The 27524-nt window shown below is 37.0% G+C and overlaps 1 protein-coding gene across 1 annotated transcript; it reads left to right on the plus strand.

The window, feature by feature from the left end:
* Positions 1-12924: 12924 nt before the first annotated feature.
* Positions 12925-23609, plus strand: LOC145784567 (sodium/hydrogen exchanger 9B2-like). The gene is made up of 13 exons (XM_082596414.1): positions 12925-13006; positions 13499-13736; positions 14137-14310; positions 15537-15679; positions 16874-17001; positions 17466-17602; positions 17925-18134; positions 18981-19102; positions 19295-19435; positions 21183-21279; positions 21462-21610; positions 21892-21969; positions 22890-23609. Exons 2-13 carry the CDS (start codon positions 13499-13501, stop codon positions 23214-23216), a joined length of 1944 nt encoding a protein of 647 aa, XP_082452540.1. The 5' UTR covers positions 12925-13006; the 3' UTR covers positions 23217-23609.
* The last annotated feature ends 3915 nt before the right edge of the window (positions 23610-27524 follow it).

Here is a 27524-nt window from a genome sequence, read left to right on the forward strand (position 1 = left end):
TTGCTGATTTTCCTGATATGATTTGTGCAATCATATACCTGCAGACAGGCTCTATTGTTTCAACTTCAAGGTCTATTAATCAGTGCACTTGGTCTATATTGGGTTAGGGTTATAAGGTTATTTTAACCAGTAGCCTGCCTTACACTTTTTATACAGAATATTTAAGTTAGGTTGTTTTTTATATGTGGTGTGTAAAACAATATTTGTTGCTCCTACCTACCATACCAAAGTGCAGAAGCATCGAGCAATGCACAAGCAAGGTATCTTCAATGATGAATTCAGTTGTTCTATCTTGATTACTTTGGTAAGAAATTCTAGCTAGCTGGTGATTTTGTTATGTTAGCTTTTCATTGTTGTGCACCGCATACTATTCATTATATTTGGGAAATTTCTATAAAAGCGTGCAGATTTGGGCAAATTTACGTTCTGCCCCTCCAAAATGGTTTGGTCTCGTACAGCTATGTAGTGAGAGTGAGAACTTAGTATATTTTTTTCTTGTAATATGAAATGTATAAAATCTATATATCTTCATGAAACTATGCTTTGTGATTGTGTTAGTCCTCGCTTATTCCCTTAAGTGGTCCTTACTGTTGATATATTCCGCAACTTAGTATTGTCAATTGTCATGGGGAGTTTGTAAATGTAATTTTACAGGTTGTTGTTACTCTGAGCTACTAGATGTGGCATGTAAATAGCAAGTGCAGTGTTTTTTTGTTTTTTTATTATGTTACGGTATATACTTCATATTTAACTTATTGAGATATACATCTCAATGTGCTTTTTTCCTTGGATTGAGTAGCTGTATTTATTTTTCAATTTGTTTGTATAATATGAGGTATTTCACCGCAAAGTATTAAGATGCATGATTGCATGGTTTACGTGCTTGATGCATGATGTCTTCAATAATAACACCTTCATTCGTCTTCAAAATTTCCCCTTGTTGCCTTGCCTGTTGTGGCTTAGTTTCATGTACGAATCCATTTCTGGCCTGGTTGATTATGTTTTAACTTGCATTTGCAGAAATGAGGCAAACAAAGTTGGTGAATGTAACCTTACAGGTTGTTGTTACTCTGAGCCAGTGGCGTAGCCAGAAAAAAAATTTGCGGGGGGGGAGGGTCAAATATTTGATGAATTGAAGAGAACGACAAAGTGTTTGATTTAAGACATCGCAACCTGATGTGCAGTGGCGTATCCTGGTGGGTCAAGCAAGGGAAACAATAAAGCTGGTGGAGGGTTAGAGCGTGCCTTCGGCACGCGTATTGTAGGGGGGTCCGGGGGCATGTTCCCCCGGAAAATTTTTGCAAAATTACACTCAAATAATGGTTATAGCGCTTTCTGGAAACACTTTTAGGGTAATATTTGTATGAAATTTATTAGCAGATAAACAGCTATTAACTTATTAAAGGTAGCTGTTACACACGAACGGGCAAAAACTGCGGCTAAAATTAGAGAACACAAAAACTCAATAACTACACAAAAACCCAACAGAGTGAGCGATTTTGAAATTGCTTCAACAGATTAGTTAAAAGAAACGTAAATCGCGTAAACTTTGCGCGATTTACGATTTGCAAAATTTATTGGAGTCTTTCTGTGTGTCTAAAACAAGTAAATTTATACAAATTATATTTTATTTTCAACAAAGGGTTCAACTTCGGAATCCAAACTTTGAAAATTTGGGGGGGAGGGCACGGCCCCTTTCGCCCCCCCTTTGGCTACGCCTATGCTCTGAGCTACTAGATATGGCATGCAAATAGCAAGTGCAGTGTTTTTTGTTTTTTTATTATGTTACGGTATATACTTCATATTTAACTTATTGAGATATACATCTCAATGTGCTTTTTTCCTTGGATTGAGTAGCTGTATTTATTTTTCAGTATGTTTGTATAATATGAGGTATTTCACCGCAAAGTATTAAGATGCATGATTGCATGGTTTACGTACTTGATGTCTTCAATAATAACACCTTCATTCGTCTTCAAAATTTCCCCTTGTTGCCTTGCCTGTTGTGGCTTAGTTTCATGTACGAATCCATTTCTAGCCTGCTTGATTATGTTTTAACTTGCATTTGCAGGAATGAGGCAAACAATTTAATTAAATGCTGCTCTGCCACTGTATAGAAACTGACTCTGACAGAGAATATTGCCCATCTTCAGTTGCAGGGTTACTTTGAGTTTGGCAGCCAGCAGTTTTAGTAAAAACTTTTTCTAAAGTGAACCTGCTGGACATTTTGCAAGCATTTCAAACAACTTCAATCTTGATAGCCTACCTACTTCTGAGTTCAGATGGATTCCGACCAACTTAAGCATAATAAGGAGTATTTGCTGGTTGCTGCCCAGGTACATTTGGTTGGGTTTGTTTCTTTTGCATTGTTATATTTCATGCTTAAAATGCATATTTATGCAACCAAGTAAAAGTAAACCGATTTTCTTAAAACAAATTGGATCAGTAGCGTAGCCAAGTGGGGGGTTGGGAGTTACACCCCCTTGGAACGCGTGTGATGTCACGATATTGAAAATTATGCTTTCAGTGTTTTGTGCTTTCTAATTAACACTAAATTAGTATAGTATAGGATCTATAGTGCTCTACAACTGTTAGTATCCATAGTAGACTGCAGAAAACTCGTACAGTCCATGGAAACACTGCAGTATCCACAGCTGTGAAAAATTGCACTGACCTTTTATTATTATATAGCTGATTACAGTGGTTCGTTATACAAAACTTGAATATATCGAATGAAGTAAGTTCACTGTCTTAAAGCTTTTTGTCTGACACTCATCGAGATGTATGACCATAGGCGTAGCCAGGGGGGGGGGGGGGGCGAAAGGGGCCATGGCTCCTCCAAATTTTCCAAGTTTGGATTCCGAAGTTGAGCCCTTTGTTGAAAATGTAATATAATTTGTAGAAATTCATAACGTTTTCCAAGACATCTGGCTATTAACACCCCCCAGGAGTTGTTTAAGACAGGGCTTCTCAAACTTTTTTGTTCTGCGACCCCATTTTGAAAAATATATTTCTATGCGACCCCATTATGGGGACATCCACGTTAATGACATTAAATCGGGGTTTGTTCTTTTGTCTCAATTTGTTTCGGTTCTTTTTGGCTTTTTATCTATTGTTTTCTTTGTGCTTCCATTGTTACCACATGAATCTACGGAACCTAACCACTGATCCATATAATCAATTAATCTTGTAACTGCTTTAAACTTTAGTCTACATTCCTTGAGAAACTAGTTGCTAGGCTACTTTGAAATCATAATGCGAGCGGTAAGGTTACTTCTGGTCAGCGCGTTACAGCAATGATAGCGTAACAATGCATCAATTGTTACGATTGGTTATATTTTATCCTTCGACATTTCACACCGACGGTTGCGGTCAATTGACATCACGGCAAGACTACAACCTACCGGCACTAAACTAAATTAAACTATTTTATTACGACCCCAAAATTTCATTACGCGACCCATAGTTTGAGAAGCCCTGGTTTAAGACACCAATAAATTTTGAAAATTGTAAATCGCGCAAAGTTTACGCGATTTACGTTTCTTTGAACTAATTTGTGGAAGCAATTTCAGAATGGCTTACTCTGTTGGGTTTTTGTGTAGTTATTGAGTTTTTGTGTAGCTGAGTTTTTAGCGTTCTCTAATGTTAGCCGCAGTTTTTGCCCGTTCGTGTGTAACAGCTACCTTTAATAAGTTAATAGCTGTTTATCTGCTAATAAACTTAATACAAATATTACCCTAAAAGTGTTTCCAGAAAGCGCTATAATCCATTATTTGAATGTAATTTTTCAAAAAAATTTTCCGGGGAAACATGCTCCCGGACCCCCCTAGAATACGCGTGCCGAAGGCACGCTCTAACCCCCCACCACTTTCATTGCTTCCCTTACTCAACCCACCAGGATACGCCACTGCGCATCAAGTGGCGATGGCTTAAATCAAACACTTTGTTGTTCTCTTCAATTCATCAAATATTTGCCCCCCCCCCAAATTTTTTTTCTGGCTACGTCACTGTGTATGACGTCTATTTACATTTTCTAAACAGTGGGTTAACTTTAAAGCATAAAAGTTAGTGGCTTACCGGAATAAGATCGTTTTTTTTTATGAACCAAGGACAAAATTAATCAATAATAAAACTGTAATAATCTGGCAAAAAAGGAATCAACCTATGTCTCTAAAACAAGGTTTGCCTAATTTTAAACGATACTACATCAACAGGGCTAGTTTTTCCAATACCAAACATTCAAATATCTCAACCAGGAATTAGCAACAAGAAAACATAGAGACTTAGCTTTATTTCCGAAAAATGCCCAAGAAAACATGATCTTATCCTTTTGCTATGCCATCGGACAGCACCATTTTACAGTAACATTCGTACCCAAATTTTTGTTAAATATGCTCTCAGAATGCACCAAATTCAAAGTAATGTTTCAAAATTTTCTGGGGAGGCCCCTCAGACCCCCCGTCGCTGGGTGCACGCCGTCAGGCTTCGCCTGCTGGCCGTCAACACCCCCTCCCGTTTCTAAATACGTTACTGAATTGGATCATTGTCCTTGGGGCCCGCAAAACATGTTCTGCACAGCGCCCGAAATACTCTAAGACCGGCACTGCTTAACCTATTAGTTATTTCCTAGTAGAAACACAAGCATTTCAAAACGTTTGTCTGACAATCTGCTGCGTTTGGGACGCATAATGTCCTTTCCATGTGAAAACATGCGTTCCACAGCAGCGCTGAATGGTACTGGTGTGTTGTATTTCAAAAACAAGCCTTAAAAGAGTTCACTCAGAAAGGTATCACTGTTCCAAGCGTGCTGTGATGGTTTAGCATATATAAATCTTTTAACGAAGTCCACTGCAACAAAATCGCTCTTTTCAAGGGCACAGAGCTCTTGAAATAAAGTATCTTCAACCTCCGCGAAGACATTCATTGATTTTTCACTTTCTCTCTGCGAACCCTCGTTCTCGATAGGCTACTGCTCACGATATGAGTGATCACTGATCACCATTTGGCAAACTTCTTCAGCTTGTATTTCAGGTAGCCATTCCAACCTTCGCGAAAGCCGGTAATTGGATTGAGTCACGCTGGCCAAAAAGCATTGTAAAACTCTCATTGTGAAACGAGATAACACAAAATGACGCATAGCGCTTGACGCTTAAAATCGACAAAATAGTTGGCGGCGCTATCACTTCCGTCAGTTAAAAAAAATGACGGCGCTAGCCTCAGCGTCAACGCACAATACTGCGAATAGTTGTAGAAAGTACAGATCAGAAATGCACTTCCACTGCAAAAGTGCCAATCACAAATATTCTTTAATTTATTTGGAAAAAATTGAATGAAATTTTGAAGCTAATCATAAAAAAGAAGAAGAAGAAATATATGTACGGGAAAATGATCAAAGAAGAAGCGGTTGGCAGTAGATACATTTTGTGCCGAAAGTTTTCAATTTGAAATTTGAATTTGTTCCATTCGCATGTGCCTCATTCACAATGTGTCTGTGACAAGCACATCCATGCGACAGCTTTGTTGGTTTTTCAAGGGTCAATCAATTCCAGTGACGTATATTCAGGGTGTTCAAGGTGTGCACTGAACACCCCAAGGAATCCAGAAAAAAAAAATTTCCATCGGTTGTCGATGTTCTTTACTTTCATGATATTCTAACATCTTACTGCATGCTGATTGCTTTCTTTTCAATTGCAAAACTCGTCCCCTTCTAATTTTAATGCTCCAACGTGTGAGGTCATTGCCTTTAATTTTTTTCGGTCATTACCTTTAAGCTGGGTGTGCACTGACAGCTTGGCGAGTGCTATTTAAAATAAACAATTAAGAAAAATGACGTCACAAGGCAGCGAAAACAGCAATGGTTTTAGGTCAGCCAGGCTGTGCAGAGTGTGCACTCGCTGATCTGCACAGTGTGCAGATCAAATCAGTTCAGATATAAAGCACTAGTGCCCTCTAGTGACAAAAATATATCAAAATAAAGTAACAATAAACCTCCTCAGCATTCAAAATGAGCTTATTGACAAAAAAATTTACCGAAATCGCTTAAGAATTCTTGAAGTTGCACTAATTAAAAATTTTCCGCTAGAGGCGCTGTTGTGAAAAATAATAACATAAAGGGTAAAATCTCAGAACCCCCTTGACTTTTTTCGACAATTCTTTTTCAAAATCTTCGCCATACTGTGGGCCACCTTTTTAGTATGGTAAGGAGTCTGTAACAAGTTTAAACAATGTATGAGGAATAAAAAAGGAGAAAAATGTACCCAAGTGACGTCAGAAATATCAATTGGTGGGGGAGGTTTTTAAAAAATTTTCAAAAAAAAATTTTACATTCTTGGTACACATAAAAAAGTTCATCGATTCCCATAGCAGGCAAATACGTGCACACCTTGGCGCGTCATTGGGGGAATCCCAGGCAATAGCAAGTTTTAGCTTGTTGGATTAGAGTTTGAGGTGATCAGGGTGCACGGTCGTTTGGTCGACAGACATTTGGTCGACAGGACGTTTGGTCGACAGGACGTTTGGTCGACAGGACGTTAGGTCGACAGAACGATTCATTTTTGGGTTAGGGTAAGAGTCAGGGTTAGATTAGGGTTATGGTTAGTTAACTAACCCTAACCCTAAAATAAATCGTTCTGTCGACCTAACGTCCTGTCGACCAAACGTCCTGTCGACCAAATGTCTGTCGACCAAACGTCCTGTCGACCAAATGACCGGGTACCTCTACGACGATGTAATTCAAAAATTTATTGCACAAACAAGAAGAATCGAATTATGCTATAGATGAATTTTCCTTCTGTAATCGAGGTGTTAAACATTTTCGTTTTTACTAAGTAGTACGGCGGATAAAAGTACAGCCGACCAACATAGCAATCGACTTTCTTTTCTTGTTTATTATCGAGTTGCTTTGCTATTGTTTTTTGTTTTAACTTTCACCTGTTTGTTTTTAATTCGCTTGTACATTTCTCAAGGTGTTGCGACCGTGCCTAATCCTTGCATGAAGTAAATCATTTCCATCTCGAGCACGCTTTAACTTTCGCGTTTTTTCAGACTCCTGCTGTGTTATGGCAAGTAATATTGTTCGTTTTGATGGTCGGAAATAAAAAGTGAACTGAAGTATGTGACTTTGGAAATGCAACGTAATGTTTGATATTATTAAGTCTTTCATTCAATAGGCGCTGTCAAATAAATATCTATTTTGTATTCTTCTCCATTCCGACAACATTATTTTTGTCAGTTCTGTTCATGTTCAGAATTTGTGCAGAAAATGCTCTCAGAACGCACCAAATTCAATGTTAATTTTAAAAATTTTCTTGGGGAGGCCCCCCAGACCCCCGCCGTTGCTTTGCCGTTACTGAACACTCTGTCAAAGTGGTCACGGTACGCCACTGATCAATTCGTGTAGTAGCTTACATTGTAAGCTATTGTACGATTTCGAATTGATTGACTTGAAAAACCTACCCAAGCTCATCAGGCTCTTCAATAGAAAAGGAAACACAAAATTAAATGACTACATTTCACCAAACAATTCTGCATGTGTACAATTAAAAATGATATTTCCAGAATACATAATCATAAAAGTGTAATTTCAAGGGCATGTTCACATTGTACCATAGCATCTTTTCACACATTGGGACTAGGTGGGAAAATTTTCAAACAGGGGCACTTTTAGCGCGCGAATTATGTTAAAAACGGCACTTTTCGAGCGTAAATGATGGGAAAAAGGGCATTTTTTCCGAGTGTAAACATGCAAATATGTACATTTTGCAGGTAAATTATAGGTAAAAATACATAATACTTAGGTTAAACCTTTGAGACCTATAATTGATTCCTATATTCATCTCCGCCCACAATATTTTATAAATAATAATGTAGCCCAATAAAACTTAATCTAGCAACATTTAGTTGCAGAGGTCTCTTCTACTAAAGTAAAAAGAAACAACTATGATAATAAACACAACTGCTAAGATATTATAGTAAGTTGAATCTTTGCAGAATTAGATGATTCTAAAGAGCTGGTATTTCATTTTGATGAAAATCAGGCAACAAACTTCGGTAATTCAGACTTTTAAATTCTCACACAAAATTTGAGGCAGCCTACTCACAACACACATTGATAAATCTGCTTGAATGGAACATTCACGATAACTTATGATAAGTGAGGTCAAAGGTAGGCTCATAAGTTCTAGATGTATGCTGAAGCTTTCCATTTAGCTGTTCATTCTTTAACTGCAAACGAAATGAAATAGTTCAAAATGGGAAGAGTATCAAAAACGTAGCTTGATCACTTTTATAATCTAGAAAGTTCAATTGAAAAAAGCTGCAAAGTTTTCTCCCAACTGTTATGCCTAATAAAAATTATTTTTGAAATAAAAAATAGTGCAGAACTTGTTATGTAGGCTAGGCTAGCTTGTCCTATCATTTTTCTTGTTCTTTTGTCATTGATGACTAAGGTTTGGGTACCTGGCTGTTGTTTAGTCTTTTGGAAATTCAGAAGATCATGTTGCACTTTTGTCAAACTGCAGAGCAGTCCGCACAGATTATACAACAACAATAATGAACAACTATAGCAGCGAGACATCAACAAGCTGATAAAACATTATTGCTCAGTCTGCATAACCTGCTAATTCTAATGCATAGAAGTTTAGGCGATAGGACAAAATAAAGTCAAAATTGACAATAAAGTCAAAACTTTCAGTAAAGTCAAAATTTGTCAAATTATGATTTTGACAAACTTTTGTGTTTCTTGAGAGTAATTTTTGTCAAAATCCTTGTAACTTACAGTAGAAGCATTGTAAATCAGGAACTGCGACACAATTAAACCATATTAACCCATAAAAGCAGGAAATATGTCACAATGCCCACTTGGATAACTTTTATCGCAAATTGTCCACTGTTTATTCGTTGTTACGTATTTAATTATTCTTATAAAACACTTCCTCTTCACAAACGTGGTCCTTTCGAAGATCAACAGTTTGGATTTTGGGAATAGCCTACTGACATTCTGAAATACAAAAATGCCTTCAGCAAAAGTTAGACAGATTTGTCGAGATTTTCCTGATGAATTTAATGCAACTCGCGGGGTGATTCAGGATCGAGGTTCACGCACGTAACGGGAAAAATAGCCCAACGCATGGGGTAGCCTGATAGTGTGGAGTAGTTACCAGCAACAACAATGCACAGTAGCAGGCACAAACGTGAGAGATTACAAAGCATGGATTCGTTGGCGTGATAGCAGTGCCACTAGGCCTAAGACACAAACTAATTAGGCGATGAGACGTACGCTACGATTATTATTCGACGACTTAGCTTTAACATAGGCCTACATAGCCTATCTCAATGTAACAAAAATTTGTGTTGTGTTAACACTTTCCAATTGTAGTAGGATGCGAAGTTTTCCAACTTTATAGCTTCTACTTCAAACTTTTGGCTACGCACATTTCATTTCTTCGTGGGTCCGCAGAGATGTCTTTAAATAACTTACAAAATACAAATCGCCACCTTAGCATTAACATCCATATCCAAAAGCATAGTCGTTAAGTGGTGATAAAGAGCTATCACAGCAGTTAACATATAAGCTGCGGTACTTTTTGTGATAACTTTTTATTTTATTTTTACTGTGTTTGCATCAGACCATTAGGTGCACAAATATTTACTACAAACATACAAAAAACAACGCAAAAACAAACATTTTCCAGCCCCGATAGCTCAGTTAATTAGGGCGTGACTTACGGCTTTGACTCTCGGAGTGTGCGCTTGAGCAACGCATTCTAAGGACTGCTCTCCATTCAGCGATATTGAGATGGACGACAAATGGCTCCTCGTGCCCCATCCTGTGAGTACCATCTGCCTTCAACCAGATGAGAAACGAAATTTGTCAACAAAGAGCCTCCACCCGGACGGCACAGCTGCAAGGGGCAATTGATAAGTTCAGACGCCCCACCATCCTGCAGCTCAACATAGAAGGTTGTAAAGTCGTGGGAAAATTTAGAAGACACCTTGAGCCAGGACATGAAAACTCTCTCAGCCTATCTCCAGAACTGGCGACTGAAACTCAGCGAAACCAAAACTGTGGCAGCAGCTTTCCACCTCCATAATCGGGAAGCTGATCGTGAGCTACACGTCCAGAACAACGGAAAATCTCTGTCCTTCTGCCCCGAACCAAGATATCTTGGGGTGACACTGGACAGATCGCTCACATACCGCCACACACCGCAAGAAACTCACATCCCGCGCTGCGTTACTCAAGCGCCTGGCAAGCTCTAGCTGGGGGGCGAGGGCTGACACTTTGCGTATAGCAGCCTTAGCCCTTGTCTACTCTTCAGCAGAGTACTGTGCACCTGTCTGGTGCCGCAGTGCTCACTGCCATAACATCGACACTGCCATAAACAGCGCCCTGCGCACTGTGACCGAATGCCTGCGTCCCACACCATTGGACAATCTCCCCATTCTCGCTGGCATCCAACCCGCTGAGCTTCGTCGCGAAGAAGCCACTCTGTCCCTCGGTCGACGGGCACTGGAGCCTAACCAACCTCCACCACAAGATCTCTGCTCTCCCAAACGAACACCTCCGTCGACTGAAATCAAGACACCCATTTGTGCCAGCCGCTCAACTTCTTATCAACGAAGCATATGTACAAGACATCTCTGCGGCTGCTTGGGCGGACCATAAATGGAGTTCTGAATGGAAGTCAACCGCCACCAGACTTTATTCGTTCATCCCCGACGCCGACACACGCCCCATCGGTCTAACACTACCAAGACAGGCATGGGTGCGCCTGAACCGTCTCCGTATGGGCGTCGGACTTTTCCGCTCAACCATGCACCAATGGGGAATGGCTTCTTCCTCCTCCTGTGAATGTGGTGCGAGGAACAGACCGCAGACCACATCATCAATGACTGCTCCATCTTCAAGTCACCTAACGGAGTGGAAGGTCTGCGTGTCATGGATGATGAAACCAAAGACTGGCTGCTCTTTAGTAGCCTTCCAGTGTAGTCCGGGAACATTGTGAATCTGTGGTGGTAAAAGGATGGTGTACCAAAAGGATAGACCCTCGGCCCCAGACGCTCACACGACGACGACGACGAGCGGTATTTAATGAATGGAATAATTGCCCAGCAACAAGACTTCAACAATCGGAAACTTCACTGTGTCAATCTCGGTGACCGGCCCTGCGTCATGTCATTTAGAGCCTCTACAAGTATTCGAAACTGCTAGGATTAAGCTCTGCAAGAAGCTTTCCCAGTCCGAGGATACAGATTCAATCAATCAATCAATACAAGTAATAATCACAATAACCCAGTTAACAGATAATGCTACATAAGATTACAGATAACTAGTAGCCTATAGATAACAGATAACAAAAAAACAAGAACTTCATAATTTTCGTAAAATAAAATACAGCTTTGTGTAAGTTACATAAAACGACAGCAGATACTGCTGGATAACGCCTTTTCGTTAATGTATTTTTTCTCTTGCTATGATTTTCTGAAATTGTTTCCAAAGATAAGCGATAGCATACCGTTGTAACGAGTTTCTACCTTTTAGTGTAGCACCTATTTAATTTGTTTGATGTTGATGGCAGTTTACTTTTTATGTTGTTGGATAAAATGCTTTGTTAATTTAGTTTGGTGTTTTATCACCTGAGAATGGTGGTGTGAGAAACCACGTGATGTATAATTTACGTAATACCCAAAGTTTAACTTTGAATGGGAAACAAGCCATATTTTTTTATCGTGTGACAAACAAAGCATACTGAAATTAATAACTTGCAAACAAAATATGTTAACAAGAAATAAATTATAATCTGTTAGCATTGATCTACGCAATGCACACCGACCGGGTTATGCAGCAGTCAAAATGCCACTTTTATGAGACCCCATAAAGTACAACTGATCAATTCCTATAAAATCACACGTCGAAATAAGACCTACTAGAGTAACTAGACTTTCTCCTTGTAAGGGTATTTCCGGTTTGACAAAATGTAGGGCCTACTAATTTATTATGTGCAGGCAATAAAAAATCAAACAACTTTAATCAAATGGAAATCTGTTTAAACTTACCAATTTCGGAAGAATGTATTACGGTATCAAACTTTCTGTCTGTCAAATCAGAGTTCTGAAAACATAACTGCTGGTTCCTCTTATAGGAAATGAGGCTAATAAAACGTATATGGTCAATTGAACTAACTATCACGACGCAGCTGTACCTAAAAATAACACATTCAGAGCCATTTGCAACGTTTCTGGTAGACCAGACCTGGAATCGGAACATCTGCGCTGTCGAAGCGTCGAGGTTCAAGCGCAGCCCACTTCCTGCACTATCGTGTTGAGACTACAGAAAATATTAATAAAATTGCAATTTGCTCAATTATAAAAAGGAAAATGAAGGTCCAAGGCTCTACTGCATTTCCATTAAAAAATTATAATTGTTTAGTAGGATTAACTTACTGTGTAAAGTAGGTAAACGTTTTCTTTGTAATAAACATAACAAATACTTTGTGAAGCTTTTTGTAAATACTTTTGTAGGCTACATGCATTAAAAATGTAATAATAATATAGGTAATCTATTGATCGTTGAATCATGTAAAAAGTAACAGGCTAATAGTAATATAAGAAGTAAATATAAAAACAAAATTCAAATGTGCTTTACTTAAAACTTTAAAATGTGCCATAGAAGTGCCTAATTGGCAGTGAACAAATTGTAAAAGATTCTACCGCACTTTTAAACAGGTTAATAGGTATATCGCAAACGCTGTACACTTGAAAATTTTCTTGCGAGAGAATGTCTGCAAGGAATTTGCAAATATTGCTGGGCGATGTTATACAAATAGAGTCAGGAGTATTGACACATTGTGACTCATAAAGCAATGGCAGAAAGTTTATATAAGCTGGCGGGGGTGATGATTTTATCATTTGCGGCCGGTGTCCATTTCAAGTACCAAAAACTTCTCATAGCCACTGAGAATTTAAATCAAGAAAACGCTTTCAAAGTCTTCTTCAATAAAACACAGTAAGTTCTACATTTAACTTTGAATGTTATAAAACTGCACATTACTTTTTTTAAATGTTTTGTTAGTTTTATTTTAATTCTTTATTTTTAGTATTTAATAGAAAACAAAATAAGTTACAATTTTAAAATCAAGTCAGTTTCTATTATTAAAATCAGCACCGAAAGATATACTTTGAAAAGTAATAAACTAAATCTGACATTGGTAGGCTAATCGTTATTTAATTTTTGATTAATTAACAATCAAATTGTGCTGAAAAGTTTTTTTCTTGAATATGTCAACACAATTTAAACGTTTGAAAAAAAAATTTTCATACTTTTTTCCGTACAGCACAACAATAAATAATACGTTGCCTACATATATACTACGGAATACTGTGAGGAGTGTGGTGTTGGCACTAAAATGATGATGAAATACCACTAGGTCAACAAAGTCTGCAGCCACCTAGCATGAAACCAAACCAATTAACCTTAACTTATTTAAAAACAATCCAGATGATTTCAAAAGCATCCTCAGCTGCCACTTTGCCTCGAATCGATTCAGGCATCGACTTTTCAAGCGATGATTGTGGGACGTCGCAGGAAGATTACGGTTTGAAAAGCAACGTGACCTCCTTCTCCCATCTTCCTGAGTCGTCTACTACGGATGTGTCCAATGATCAAGAAGCAAAGAAAACTTGGAAGCAGAAGTATTGGCCTCCAAGAGGGTGGGCGGTAAAGTGGTTGACGTGGTGTAAGTAACATAGAAGAATAAAAGTAGCCTGATAATTTTCAAAATAGCCTAAATAAGGAATTTTGCAATTACAATTTTTTATTGTTGTAGGCTATTTAAAAAACTAAGCAAATGCCAAAATCTTTCAATTTTATTTTATTGAAAAAATGTCATATTAAGCCTATATTATTATCTTATTTGAGACATAATTTTATTCATATCATTACATTATTTCAAATCGTAATGTGCTGTCTGTTATTTTTATATTTTTTCTGTTATTTTTTTCTAAACAAGCAACCCGCCTTAACAACCTTTTAAACTCTTGGCCTATACAATTATGTAGAATCTTGTTTGGATGATACAAATAAAGGCTGAATTGCTTGAGAAGAGAAATGCTCATAGATGTTTCTTGTATTTTCAGTTCTAGTTCTTGCTGCTGTATACGGTGGGTTATGGTCTGTATTCCCTGAATGGATGGAACCGAATGACAGCATGTTTGGCCTGGTTCTCACCATTCTACTGTGCATAGCTGCAGAACAACTTGTTGTGAAAATTCCCACCCCGAAAGGATTGCCACCATTGCCTCCACTGCTTGGTTAGTGTGTTACACAAACTCAATAAATTGTTAGAAAGGGTAGATTAATCATTAGAGAGACTTGGGGCCAGTAAAATGACTTGTTTGTTTGCTGTTGCAGCAAATTCGTTACGGCTATCTATGTCTTGACTAACTGTCATACACAAACAGATAATTTTTTTTAAATCTCAGTCAGTAGCCTACTCAAACTTCAACATAAACTAGCGGAGTAAATGCCCAAATAGGCTGCGGTACAAAAACGATTGAACTTATTATTGGAACTCGAGTTAGAAATGGAATGCCGTAACGCTGTCAAGAAAGCGTATTTAATAACGGCCAATTAAAAGGTCACAGAAAACGCGTAAGACAATTGGCAAACACAAGGTAGGCTACAAACTCGGGCAAGTTTCCACAAAAATGAATAGCTTCAAAGCACGTTGCCAATATTACAGTTTTATTTTTGTAAAAAAAAAAATAGAAAGCAAAATCCTACAGTTTTAGGTAAATTCTTATATGTTAGATCATTTTTTATTTTTTTATTGATTTTTATACATTTTTTTGTTTGCTATTTTATTGAATAAAATCAAACATAAAACAAAATTTTCAAGTATTTTAGATTATTAAAAATCGCACTAACAAGTAAGTAGACCAATCATTCAAAATGTTCTAAATCACTTCGGGAGAAAGCATTTTTTAATTTTATTTAATCGTATGCCAGGCTGTTTAGAGTTAGATTAAGAGAGCAGGAAGGCGTGAAAGCCTATTTTTATGTCCATCTTCGAATAGCTTTTATCATTTACTTTCTTGCCAAGACGCAACTGCGCCCTCTGAATGAGTACCAAACCTGTGTAAGCTACTTGATGGGTGAACAATCTAACCATCTGCATCAGAAAGGTTTCCTTCTTGAACTCGGAAACCTGTTTACGTTTTGGGCTGATAATTTTTTTTTGCATTTTTTTATGTTTATGCAACTATTCAAATGCGAACATTAACACGGAACAAATAAAAAGGCTACATAAACGTTCAAATTAATTAACGAAAAAGATTTTTTTGAACACTTGAATTCTTAATCCTTTAATTTAAAGAAAAGAAATAGTTTTCTTAAGCATGGTGACATCCACTAGTAGACCATGTATTCCTTTGCTCTCGTAAGCTATACACACTAAAATTTCTACAAACTTAGATTTCTAAAATGTGTTTTGCGTAGGCATTACACTCATATTCTAAAATCAGCAACTAATGTTTAGCTTCACTGCTAATGGGTTTGGCGTTGAGAAATATTCCTGGGATCAACGTTGCTGCTTACATTGATGATGAAGCGAGCAGCATTCTCCGCGAGATGGCGCTAACTGTTATCCTCACTCGAGCCGGACTCGAAATTGAACCGGAAGTAAGTTTCAAATGTTTTTTTTTTTTAATTTTTATTGATATAAATGTTTTATTGTTGTCTTTAATTAAACTTTGTTTTTTTCATATAATATGGTTTCAATTACTTACAGACTGACAGCTTACCAAAACTATTGAACATCCTAGCTCAATATAGAGTGTTTTTTTTCACCTTGGCACCATTGCGAGAGTAATTATGAGAACAAGAAGCTTCTGTTGTTTGCAACTGTTTTGTTGAAGACTTCTGCTTTGACAGATAAACGTTGACATACAGAAATGTTACTCTACCTTCCAACTAAAACTTTTGCATTGAAATAAAATGGCAGACCATTTAAACTTTTCCAATCCAAACGCATGTAAGCGTAAAAGAATTCTTATAGTAACACAAAGAGATACCTTACCTCTGGCGAGTGCAGAAGTAGCCTACGTCATAAATTATTTGGAAAAGAAATGCTCTAGTCATCAATTGTTCTTGCAAAAATTTGCTAATTGGGCGTTTTGTCTGGAAAGCATTAATTAATTTTGAGATCCTAGCAGTTTGTACTCTGCATGCTGCAATGTTAGATTTATTGAACAGCAACCATCAGACCAGAGCAAGCGTTATTTGATGAAATTATAAATCAAAGTTTAAAAATATATAGCCTTGGCAACAATGGTTTTCGTACTTTCTAATTTGCCAAACTCAGGTTAAAAATTCTCAAGTAAATGTTTGCTTTTTGTCGCGAAGTTTAATCAAGCTGAATTGCAATGATAAAGAGACAAGTTCTTCTTTGCTCCACCCACCATCATTGTATTAGCCTACAATGGACTAAGCAAACACTTACGTGCAATAAGCCAGCGACAATGTGATAAGAGAAAAAGCAGAATTCTTCATACACCGCTCTGTTTCTGCAACATCGTGTTTCCCTTCGCTGTGTCAACGTATGAGTTGCCTCAAAGTTCATCAATGCCTCAAAGTCCGCAATAATGGGAAAACCTTGTAAATGTACACCAATACTTATCAAGTATCAACACTCCAAAGCACAAAGAGTAAACTTTGTAAACTCACTTGAGTGTTCAGGGTAAGCTACTTTTGGTCAATAACCTAAGCTTTTACATGTCACCGGATACATTAAAATTCACAAGATGGCAACTCATAGTCAACTCAAAGAAATCCAAATAGTGCAAGACACAATTCTAACGTCATAATGTAACGCAGGCGATGAAGAAAGTGAAGTGGGCTGTCGTGAGATTAGCTTTTACACCGTGCTTAGTCGAAACCGCTCTCATTGGTGTCTTTGGACACTTGATTCTTGGTTTTCCATGGATCTGGAGCTTCATGATGGGGTAAGAGACAAAAATCGTTGTCATGATAGAGATCTTTTTATTCCAAAAGAAAAGTTTCACTAAAATCGCTCTATAAATTCAAAATTTTTAAAAACTTTTGACTTATCCAGACTTACACGGTGCCTATGATAAACAAAGTTTAGATAAATTGACAAAAGCAAGGAAGTCAATCTTCGTTTCTGTCTTCAGGAAACTTCTGATGTGACATTAATTTTCTCAAGTTAATACCATACTCTAGTTGGGAGTCAACATTTACGCCTTTTCAAGCGTTAGTCACGCGTTATCTAAGTTGAGTAATAAAGTGATTCCGATGTCACTAAACCTCCGCTCTGGCTTCTCGATGCAAGGTAAAATTAAAATAATTTAAAGAAATTTTATTGGCTGCCAAACCTGATTGTTTTTATTTACTGATTCTCTAACCATGCTCTAACTTATTTGTATTTCACCTAAATAACTTTTTACAGTTTCATGATCGCAGCGGTCTCTCCTGCGGTTGTTGTACCTTCTCTTATCATCCTTCAAAACGTCGGCTATGGAGTTGAAAAAGGAGTCCCATCTTTGGTGATGGCTGCATCCGGGATTGACGATGTACTTGCTATTGGTAAGAAGAGTTTTTAATCTCTCCTACTCTCGTTGAGAATTCGCTGTTGAGTTTTCTGGCAATGTATGGATAGAATGGATGCTGCATCATCATCAGTATAAAAAATATATTTCATATTCCTTTTATTTCATATTTTCATATTTCAATATATTTCATAAAATATCCAGACAGGTTTTTGTAGATAAAATGCGTCAAAATAGATCCAAATGAATAGTTTTTTGTGGATTTAGAAATCATACCCGTTGGGCATAATCAACCTCAAATGTACTTCACAGACAAAAATCCTAATTCACCTTAGTAACAAAATAGTCTTTCATCCCAGCTGGATTCACGGTGCTCCTTGGAATAGCGATTCCAACCGGACTCGAGGAAGAGATTGTGGATAGTGTGGCAATGATGTTTGGTTTTGGTTCATCTCGGGACTCACCTTTGGATGTTACCACGCCCGAGAACTTTGCTCTTAATTCGACGATGGATTATAATTACACAACCCCTCAAATGAATTATACAGTTACTGACATGCAAAATACAAGTATGAAAAAATGTTAAATGTTTTGTTTTTCTCTTATTATTTATATTAATTTTCAACGTATAGTAAAAGTATATGGTTAATGTGTTAAGTATGAATTTTTTTGTAAAATTTTTACCACAGTATTGATGCTAATATTTCATTAACTACTGTACATTTAATTGGCTACAGTTTCAATTAAATTCATAATAAAATATTCAACACTGCAGCAAGACTTTCTCTGCGACGATTTTTCAAAATAAAATGGAATTGTATTAAAGTTGCCTCAGGAATCCAGTGTTCACAACTGGTAGGCACTTTAACATGCAGATATCCAATCCAACCACGAACCAATCAGATGCTACGTTGTCTGTCCAATTGTGACCATTCTAGAATTCAGCCAGAGAATTGATTATTACTTTAAACTTGTTTGGTAATTACAGAAGAAAAAATAGTTATAGCAGGGGTGGGAGTCAAACCCACGTTAATGAAATGATTACCACCGCCCTAACCCTCTGCGCCAAGTCAACCGATGGCAAAGCGATGATTTAATTTAGTTAGAATTTGCGTTTTTCCTTTGTTCTTCCTAAACGCAACCTTGATGACGTCATGAACAGCGTAGCTTCTGATTGGTTAATGGTTCGGAGTTGGTTCGTGGTTTATTAGAAATCTGCTTGTTAAAGTGTCTACTTTCACAACTCTTGCTTTTCGATTTGCAGGCACAAACAAAACAAATCTTTTGCCAGAAAATTTGGACTTGTGTTTATTGCTTCTATGAAGCTTTGATTGCTTTAGAATAAAGATTTAAATCTATTTGATTGGTTTATCCAGTTCCCTACTCAATAATTAATGCAAATTGTTTTCTCACAGTTCCAAGCACGATTGGCAAAGATATTGTTTTTGCGATCATCCAAATTATTATTGGAGTGGTGTCTGGGTTGGTTTTGGGCTTCTTTATTTCTTATGTGCCACATCGCAACATGAAATACAAGGTATGTACTTGCAAAAATGACTTATTAATTATCAATCAATTATAAAATTAAATAATTATAAATTCGTTATAAATTACACATCAAGTTATTTAACTTTTCATATACTTTTGCTTATTTTAAATTTAGTGAAAAATCTATGGCTTTTTTAATACGTTTTTGTGACACTTTAATGAGTGAAACTAACACGTTTAGAGCTTCTGTCGAGGGGCGTTGCTTCTTCTAATTGGGATTCTTTTCGTATTTGGCACCGCAGTGTGGGGAATCCCCGGTTCTGGTGCTCTCTGTGCACTCATAACGTCCTTCACAGCTTCCCTGCATTGGAAAGAAGAAGCGGTAAGTTGAATGCTCTCCGCCATTGAGAAGTTAGAGCGTAACTTATTATGAAATAATAGGCTAAATCGTCCTTTGCAAGCTTAATCTAGTAGGCTAACGTGGCTCGTTACTTGATGTTTTGCCCCAAAGTGAAGCATTTGCATCAAACAAGAGAACATCGAGAACATAGCTTCTAGCTTCGCCTGTCCTCGATCCAAAAATTTGTTACGCTACTAAAATGTACTTTTTTGCAAAAATGCACTGCCAAAAAGAAAAAATTAAATTAAACTAAAAAACATTAAATCTACTTATAAGATTGTGAGCTTTGTTGCCTGTACAGTATGGTACTCATGTCCACGTAGTTTCTTTTTCTTGTTCCAAGCTCAGTAAGCTAAACGTCACAATAAAGTATGAGTTTTGTTATGAGTGTGTTGTGTGTTTTCTCCCCATACAATTTTGTTAAATGTTTTGATGTTAACTCGACTTGGTGTCGAACCAGGTCCACCGTTGCAGAGATGAACACCCAATGCACAATGTCAAGGGCACAGGTCAAGGGTCAGGAGTAAACAATGTAAATCTAATCAGAATGATTTAAAGACGAAATGTAACAGATATTCCAACATAAATTCTCCATTTACGACTGGAAAAATTTGTTTTTTTTATTTGTAATATTAATGGAATAATTGTAAATATTGAGGTTTAGGGTTTAGCAACTTTTTCAACTAAGTTTACAAAATATTATGGCAGATAGTTTATTTTGTGACGTAATTTCGTAACTTACACCGTCAGAAAGGTTATTTGTGAATTATGAATCGTGTTTCTTGCGATAATCGAGAAACAATTTGTCAACAAACTTTACGAAATATTTTAATATCCCATTAATCTTTCGTTTACTTTTGTTTTATCACGTCAATTCCGAACTTATAAAGTTGAAACATTATTTGCGGATTAAAATTATTTCGTACGGTACGATGAATCAAACTTTAACAATGGGCTAACAAAAACGGCCGGCTAGTGTGCAAACAAATATACAAAGGTATTAACTTAACGTCAAAGCCTGAGAACTAAACTGACAAGATCGACTAATTTAGATAAACTTGCCATATGACGTTTGCCACGTCACGATTACATCAGACGTCATAAAAAGAGCTCATGCGACGACGTTTCTGGAAAAGGATAAAACAGTATAAAACGATTATTATGTTTCTGCAGCCTTTGAGAGATAAAAGTCCGTTTTTATAAATAAATATCTAGCGCAATTACAAGTAATGCAAGTCGTGGAACAAGGTACAACTATAGCAAGAAATGTCTTAATTATTAACTTGAGAACAAGTTTTTTTCATATCAATAATGAGGGGCGTATCCTCAATGGAAGCAAGGGAAGCATTGCTTCCTCTGTCAAAATTGAAAAAAGAGAAGATGATGTTTTTCAGTAAAACGATTTCGTAATTTCTTTACCTGAATACGAATTAAACCAGCGTCTAACTCATGTCCCAGTATGATTTCAGCTCTTTTTTAGTTTTAAAAAAGTTGAAAGTTTACGAAAGCAAACTTTGGAACAGTTCATTAATATACTGTAGCCTGCTATTTCTATACAACGTTTCTAAATTTGCATCTAGCAGTTTTCTGGGACCTAACATCTTGTAATAACTCCTCATACAAACTAAAAGTTTCGTGTAAATTTCTTGAAATCTTGCAATTCTTTACTCTACGTTGAGTGAACAAGTCTTCATTGCAGTTTATCCCAACCTCATTCTTTTGCTTTCAGAAACCGTTGGCTCATGCGTGGCATTACATGTGGACTGTTTTCCAGCCTATACTGTTTGGACTTACAGGAGCTCTAGTTGATGTTAGGCTAATGGACGGTAAGTCTTCCCATATTAATTGCAATAAAATGGTTTCTTCTAAACATATTATGACATGAACATAAATATGTTATTTACTTAGCTATGAAAGCATATTATGAATTTTTAAAATCTTTACAAGACGAAGGTATTTTAACTTTTAAGCTACACGATAAGGGGCTTACACTATTTTTTATTTACAGCTGAAACAGTAGGACTTGGATTGGCAACCCTTGGTATCGCTTTGATAGGCCGATTAATTACTAGCACATCTGTAACATTTGGTCTTAATTTCAATCTCAAAGAAAAGCTTTTTGTTTCCGTGTCATGGATACCAAAAGGAACAGTGCAGGTTTGTTTGCGTTGTTTACTTCGTTTCCATTGTTTTGTTGTTGTCCATTGTTTATTTTTCGTTTGTCTTCTACTGTCCGTGTATAGTCTCACGAAACAAAGAACTATTTTTATTCATAACCTATTATTATCAATCGAGGCAAAGACAAAACTAATTTGTTCATTGTCGCTTACTCCACGTTTATTACCATAGTTTCCTTCAGCGTTTCGACTCCTCTTTGCATATCACTCATTAAGGTATTGCTTTTGCAAGTCAATTTATAGTCTGCACTCTTGATTTAGGCTGCTCTTGGTTCTGTTGCATTGGAGGAAGCAAAAAGATTGAATAGACCACCAGAAGAAATTCATTACGGCGAGCAGGTATGTTGTTCAGTTCCCATATTTGGCACTTCAAGTATCTTTGCAATCTATCCTTTGCAAACAATTTTAAATCGACTGGTCCTTGTCAGGGCCATTGAGAGAATAATTTGGGCCGGTACCAATGAGATCCTTTGGCCCAAACCAAGATAATTCTTAGAAAAATGCATTAGGCTACATCCAAAAAACAAGTAGTGGTTTGTTCAAGTTCTCGGACCTTTTAAAAAGGATATGTGTCTTTAATATCATCCCTGGCCATGGCATAAAAGTAATCCCTCAGCCCTCCTATTAACGGTACTGGTCCTTGTAGATAAGATGATACTTCATTAAAAAGTTTATGTCCCGTGTTTTAATACTGGGAGGAAGAGTAAAAATTGAATCGTTTCCACTGCTCGCTGTGTTGGATAATATATCTAATCAGCATTTTTGCAAATTTCTTTTGAAATAAAGTAGTACGATCTGCATTATTTTAATCAGAAAGAATAAGCTGATACAAACATTTGCTTAATAGTCTGTTGAGAAACATAGCTTTAAAAAAACGTTATATGACTCTAGTATGCTAAGATACTCAAGGCTTTTGTACTCTTATTTGTATTAACCAGTTTACGACAGTATAAATGCAGTGAAGCTATTTTATTTGTTTTCTTTTTTGTTATTTTTTTGTTTATTTTTTTCAATAGTGGATAGCAAAAAGATCATTTTCGAAGACTTGGCTTTGTGAACAATACCTCACAAAATAAATGCACTATTGATTTAATGCGTGACATGTGTATGGTATCAGCTTCAGTTTTTCATTCAGTGGCTCTTTATGTACATGTAGAGTAAGACCAAGAACATCGCAAGTTTTTCGCGGGGAGAATTGTAGCTAACAAGTTTTAATGATACGATACCAATTTTTGAAAATGTTTACATAAATTGTTTAGATTCTTGTTCTTGCTGTCTTGATCACTCTAATCACTGCTCCTATTGGTGGATTTGGAATAGCTCTAGCTGGGCCGAGACTCCTGTCCAATACGTCCGAAAACTCTCTAAATCCCAAAGACAATGAAGCCTACATAGGAACTACTAAGGAGGACGACTCATCCAGTGACAGCACTGGTTTTCATGACAAGAGTCGAAAAAGCTCATGGGATGGTAGTCATTCGATTGGATTGGAAGTAGCAATTAAAAACTCTTCGCTTGATCGAATAGAGGAGGAAGAAGATAGTGGAAGTGAAGAAGAAATTCATCGAAACGTTTCTGCTTTGTGACAACGTTCAAATCATTGACCTTTGGGAAACTTCGCATGTAAACAATGTGCATTTGTGGCATGGGGTTAGGTGCCTAACCTGCGGAGAAAAAGACATTGCCTATCTTGAAGCATCGACTACTGTATTTAAAAGGGCTTCCACCTTCGAAAATCAATTGCACTTCCTATATTTGTATTTATTCAACAATGTATCTAAACGCATTTCTGTTTCCGCATTTCTTATCTTCACTGTTAATCAAAAAGGTCAACAACAATTATTATTGTAGCCTACTTGATTTAGTTGCTGGCGTTACAATTCGGCTACAAACAGGCTAAGTTCAAATGTAATTTTTTGCATTTTTTGTACCTTAAAAACTTTTTATCTAATGGTATGCAACGAATAAGAATACAAACAATAAAGATAATTTTGTTTTGATCATTCTTCATATAGCCAACAGTATCACTCAATTAAAGAGGCATCACAACAGGCAGCTAGAAACGGCGAAAACAACTAGGTCTAAGAAGTCATCAAGTCGGTCGGAGCTATTTAGCAGGTCAATGTCTTATCATATTCATTTCCGTGCTCTCGATGGGTTAACCAACCAGTAGTTTATAAGAATATTAGACGTGTTCACCACTTGTCCATGCAGTGGAGATTTAAAATTAACGAATCTTGAATTTTTTTGCAAGATCAAATCTAACGTTGCTTTGAAAACATTAAGGAAAAAATGCCCGATTCAAATGGAAACCTTCAAAACCAGCATTATAGTTGGTAGGCTATAATTAAATCACCCAAGGCTTTGTTACTTTATCTCCTATGACGACACACGCCCCATCGGCCTGCCCTAGCTGGAGCAAGAGATGCTGCATCATACTCACAACCGCTCGCTTCGTTCAATCAAAGACAGGCCTATTGTAAAAACTAAACCAGCAGTAGCCTATAGGGCTGGCATGCTTTAAGTCATGGCAAAGAAAAACCAAAACGAAAAAAATTTGAGTAACTAGCGAGGTTCCATTTTCCCATATTTTTGTTATTACAATACCTCTTTGTTTATACACCTTGATCTGGTGACTGTATGTGGCAGCTTGGAAGTAAAAAAAAAAAGTACACTGTTTCAACAAATTTCTTATTTGTACTGTTAAGAGGAAGAGTTTGCTTGTTATGATAAGGAATGATTAAGTGCATCTTTAAATTAATGCACAGCACTTACAAAGTCCATATTGCAACACATCAAAGCAAACTGTTTCCACCTGGCTCATACACTGAATCAACAAACTGAACAAGTTTTTATGATTTCGTTGGCCGACGCAACACCAATCACACTAACTGTTAAACAATCTGTATAACGCCAATGAGAAAAGAACACTTATCTACAAATGTCCACACAACAAACTATTTTTAGCAAAATATCTACCCAGCGCCAAATTTTTTTAGGGGTGGCCATGGCTACCTAGAGATATAGCCTGACTTGTGACATTCTGCAGACTTTCCCAGATTTTACCAACTTTTGGAACTGTCTGGATTTAATTTTCTAAAAAATTGTAACTCCAAAATATTTTTTAGCGCTTTCTCACTGTCTTCCCCAAGTGAAACATTAGGTTTTAACATCACTAGGCGCTGAAAAACAAAGACAATTTAATTCATAGAAATTTTGGTCAGACTGTTAGCCACTCGTTAACAGTCTGATTGGACGTTTTTTAACTCACCTTTCTTTTTTTCTACTGCTTTTCCAAGGCAACTAAAAGCTTTGACTTTTAACCTACATCGAGTCAGCGAAAAGAAAAAAACAATCTTACAAACTTCCAGTCATCAGGCAGTAGCGGTAACCAAATCTTCAAAATGTGACGAATCGGGCAGCATTTCTAAGTAGCCATAGGAAAGCTAAAGTTAAAATTGGTTTGAATTTAAGTTTCAATTTTGCTTTATTCTGTAATTATTTGACAGTCAAGCTCGAATACAAATGACGGATACATTCGTGTTTTATGCACTCGATGTCTTGCAATTAGCCCACATGTAAACTTGTTAAGCCGCGAGTTTCATTTTCATTTTATGAGAAAAATTCCACAGTTTATGAGCATGTGGCTCTGTCTTTGGCAGGACACTCAAAGGCATGCCTGAAGATGGACGCGAAGATTGGCTTCCTTGCATTCCCGTCCACTTAACTAAATCTTCAACTACCGGGCGTGAGCTTGGATAGGACAAAAAATGACTTTTTGTGTATTACTGCGCGTAAAGCGTACTTGTCATGCGTTTGCCCAGCAAATGTCAAGCCTTAAATGTTTTGCAAACATCTCTCAACAAAAAGTATGAAAATGTCAACTTGTTATGCAACGAAAATTTTTTTTTTTTTGATTTTTCAAGGGTAACATAAATTCGGATATGTTATACATCCTGCAGTCGCCAGCCAACTACTAATACCTTCTGGTAAAATGAGATATGAAAAACATTGTGAGCGATTGACTAAAGTGTTAATCTAAAGAATTCCACAGACGTTATTTCAAAAACTCGTAGGCTACACTGATATCAGAAATATGTGTCAGTGCAGGGAGATTATGTTGAAATATACAAAATGTACAATAAGTTTTTATCTCCACTAGAAGAATCTGTACGGAAAGATTTACATTTTGCCTTCATATTGAATGACCCATGTACGATTGTACGTAAAAGCTATGTAGCCTATGATATTAGACAGTTTTTAAGCTTCTTTCCACGGATTTTATGTGATGCCACATGTGGAATTTATATTGCCATAAATGTTCGATAAGGAAACGTTGAAGTTCTGCTGTCTGTGGGAATTTTATTGACCATCTTGTGGCATCTGGAAAGCAGTTTTTTGAGTAAATAGCCAACGGTTCCACTAAACTCCAAGTACAGTATAGGTCAGCTTATTAATGTGATAATCCAGTTTTTTTCCACTGTATTTTGAAATTAACCTATTGACTTACTCCCATGAAGCATCAACGCCTAGTTGAAACGACATAAAACTAAACTTGTCAAACATATGTTTGTTCAACACTTGTCCGAAGCATTTATTAACCACAAGTTGAATACAGTAAAGGGCATCCCACTTCAGCTGTAGTGTTCTATATCTGCAGAAAATAGCGGGACAAAAGCAACCCTGAACCGAAGAAAAGTTCTGAAAATCTGAAAACGCACCAGTTAAACCGAATGCAAGTTCTTGCAAAGTTGTTTCGGCTGTGTAGTCGTTAATCTTCTATGCCAGAGACGTCTGGGTTCCATTCCTTTTTGTATTGACAATAATAGGTGTCTTCTGCTTGGACAAAACCACCTAATTGATGTCGACTTTGTGGACAATAAGTGGTGAGGGTCTCTGCAAGATATTCCGGAAGACCTTAGTTTGATTCTTAAACCAGAGGTCTGTGTCTTTGGAAAGACTCGTATACTGACTGAAACAACCGTTACTTCATTACCTTTCTGTTCAGTTACCTCACAGAACATCTACTTTTAGCTAACTCACCTGAGTCTGGACACAACATGTAAACACATGCAAGTGATAGAAAATATAATTGATCTAATTTAATAAAAATATAAAAAGATGTTTAATTGTTGTCTTTCTAAACTCGATTTAGTCTTTGAACACATTCTACACTGTCAGTCAATTGCTTAAACTAGCTTTTAAAGCAAAAAGAAATTCATTTGTATCTTTTTTGTTTAAAATGAACGAATTTTTATTGTTTATATTTTTAATTTATATCAGGTTTACGATGTCATCACGTTATTACCTTGTGGCTTGATTGATTGGTTGAATCTTTATCCTCGGACTGGAAAAGCTTCTTGAAAGCTTCTTGAAAAGCTTAATCCTGGCAGTTTCGCATACTTGTAGAGGCTTTGAATCGCTGACGCAGGCCGGTCACCAAGATTGACAAACCAAAGTTTCCGATTGTTAAAGTATTGTTGCCGGGGAATTATTCCATCCATTAGATGCTGCTGAATGGAGAGCAGTCCTTAACGTGTGTTGCTCAAGCGCCTGCGCAAACCCCGGAAGTCGAACCAGTGCCGCTTGATCTTGAAACTTCTTCGTTTCAGAAGTCACGCGCTAACCAACGAAAGATGATAGCTCATATGACGACGGGTAGCAGGGTGGACTTATTCCCAATGCGTTATGCAAGAAAGAACATAATCGGTGCCGTTTTTGAAGTCTTCGGTTTGACCCGACCTAGAATCGATCTCAGATCTACCAACACTAGAGCCTAAGCCGGAACCACTCGGCTATTATGAACTGGTCAAGCTAACAAGTAGCCTACAAAGGGATGTCAGCAAAATCTTCAGCAAAAAGTTATTCCTTGAATTAGCCTAAAAAAAATCCTT

Source organism: Aplidium turbinatum, chromosome 15, assembly GCF_918807975.1.
Source record: "Aplidium turbinatum chromosome 15, kaAplTurb1.1, whole genome shotgun sequence".
Classification (NCBI taxonomy): domain Eukaryota; kingdom Metazoa; phylum Chordata; class Ascidiacea; order Aplousobranchia; family Polyclinidae; genus Aplidium; species Aplidium turbinatum.

Coding starts and splice junctions, on each gene's coding strand:
- LOC145784567 (XM_082596414.1), top strand. CDS start 13,499: ATGATTTCAAAAGCATCCTCAGCTGCCACTTTGCCTCGAATCGATTCA. Junction 13,737..14,136: donor GGTAAAGTGGTTGACGTGGT/GTAAGTAACATA, acceptor TTGTATTTTCAG/TTCTAGTTCTTGCTGCTGTA. Junction 14,311..15,536: donor ACCATTGCCTCCACTGCTTG/GTTAGTGTGTTA, acceptor ACTAATGTTTAG/CTTCACTGCTAATGGGTTTG.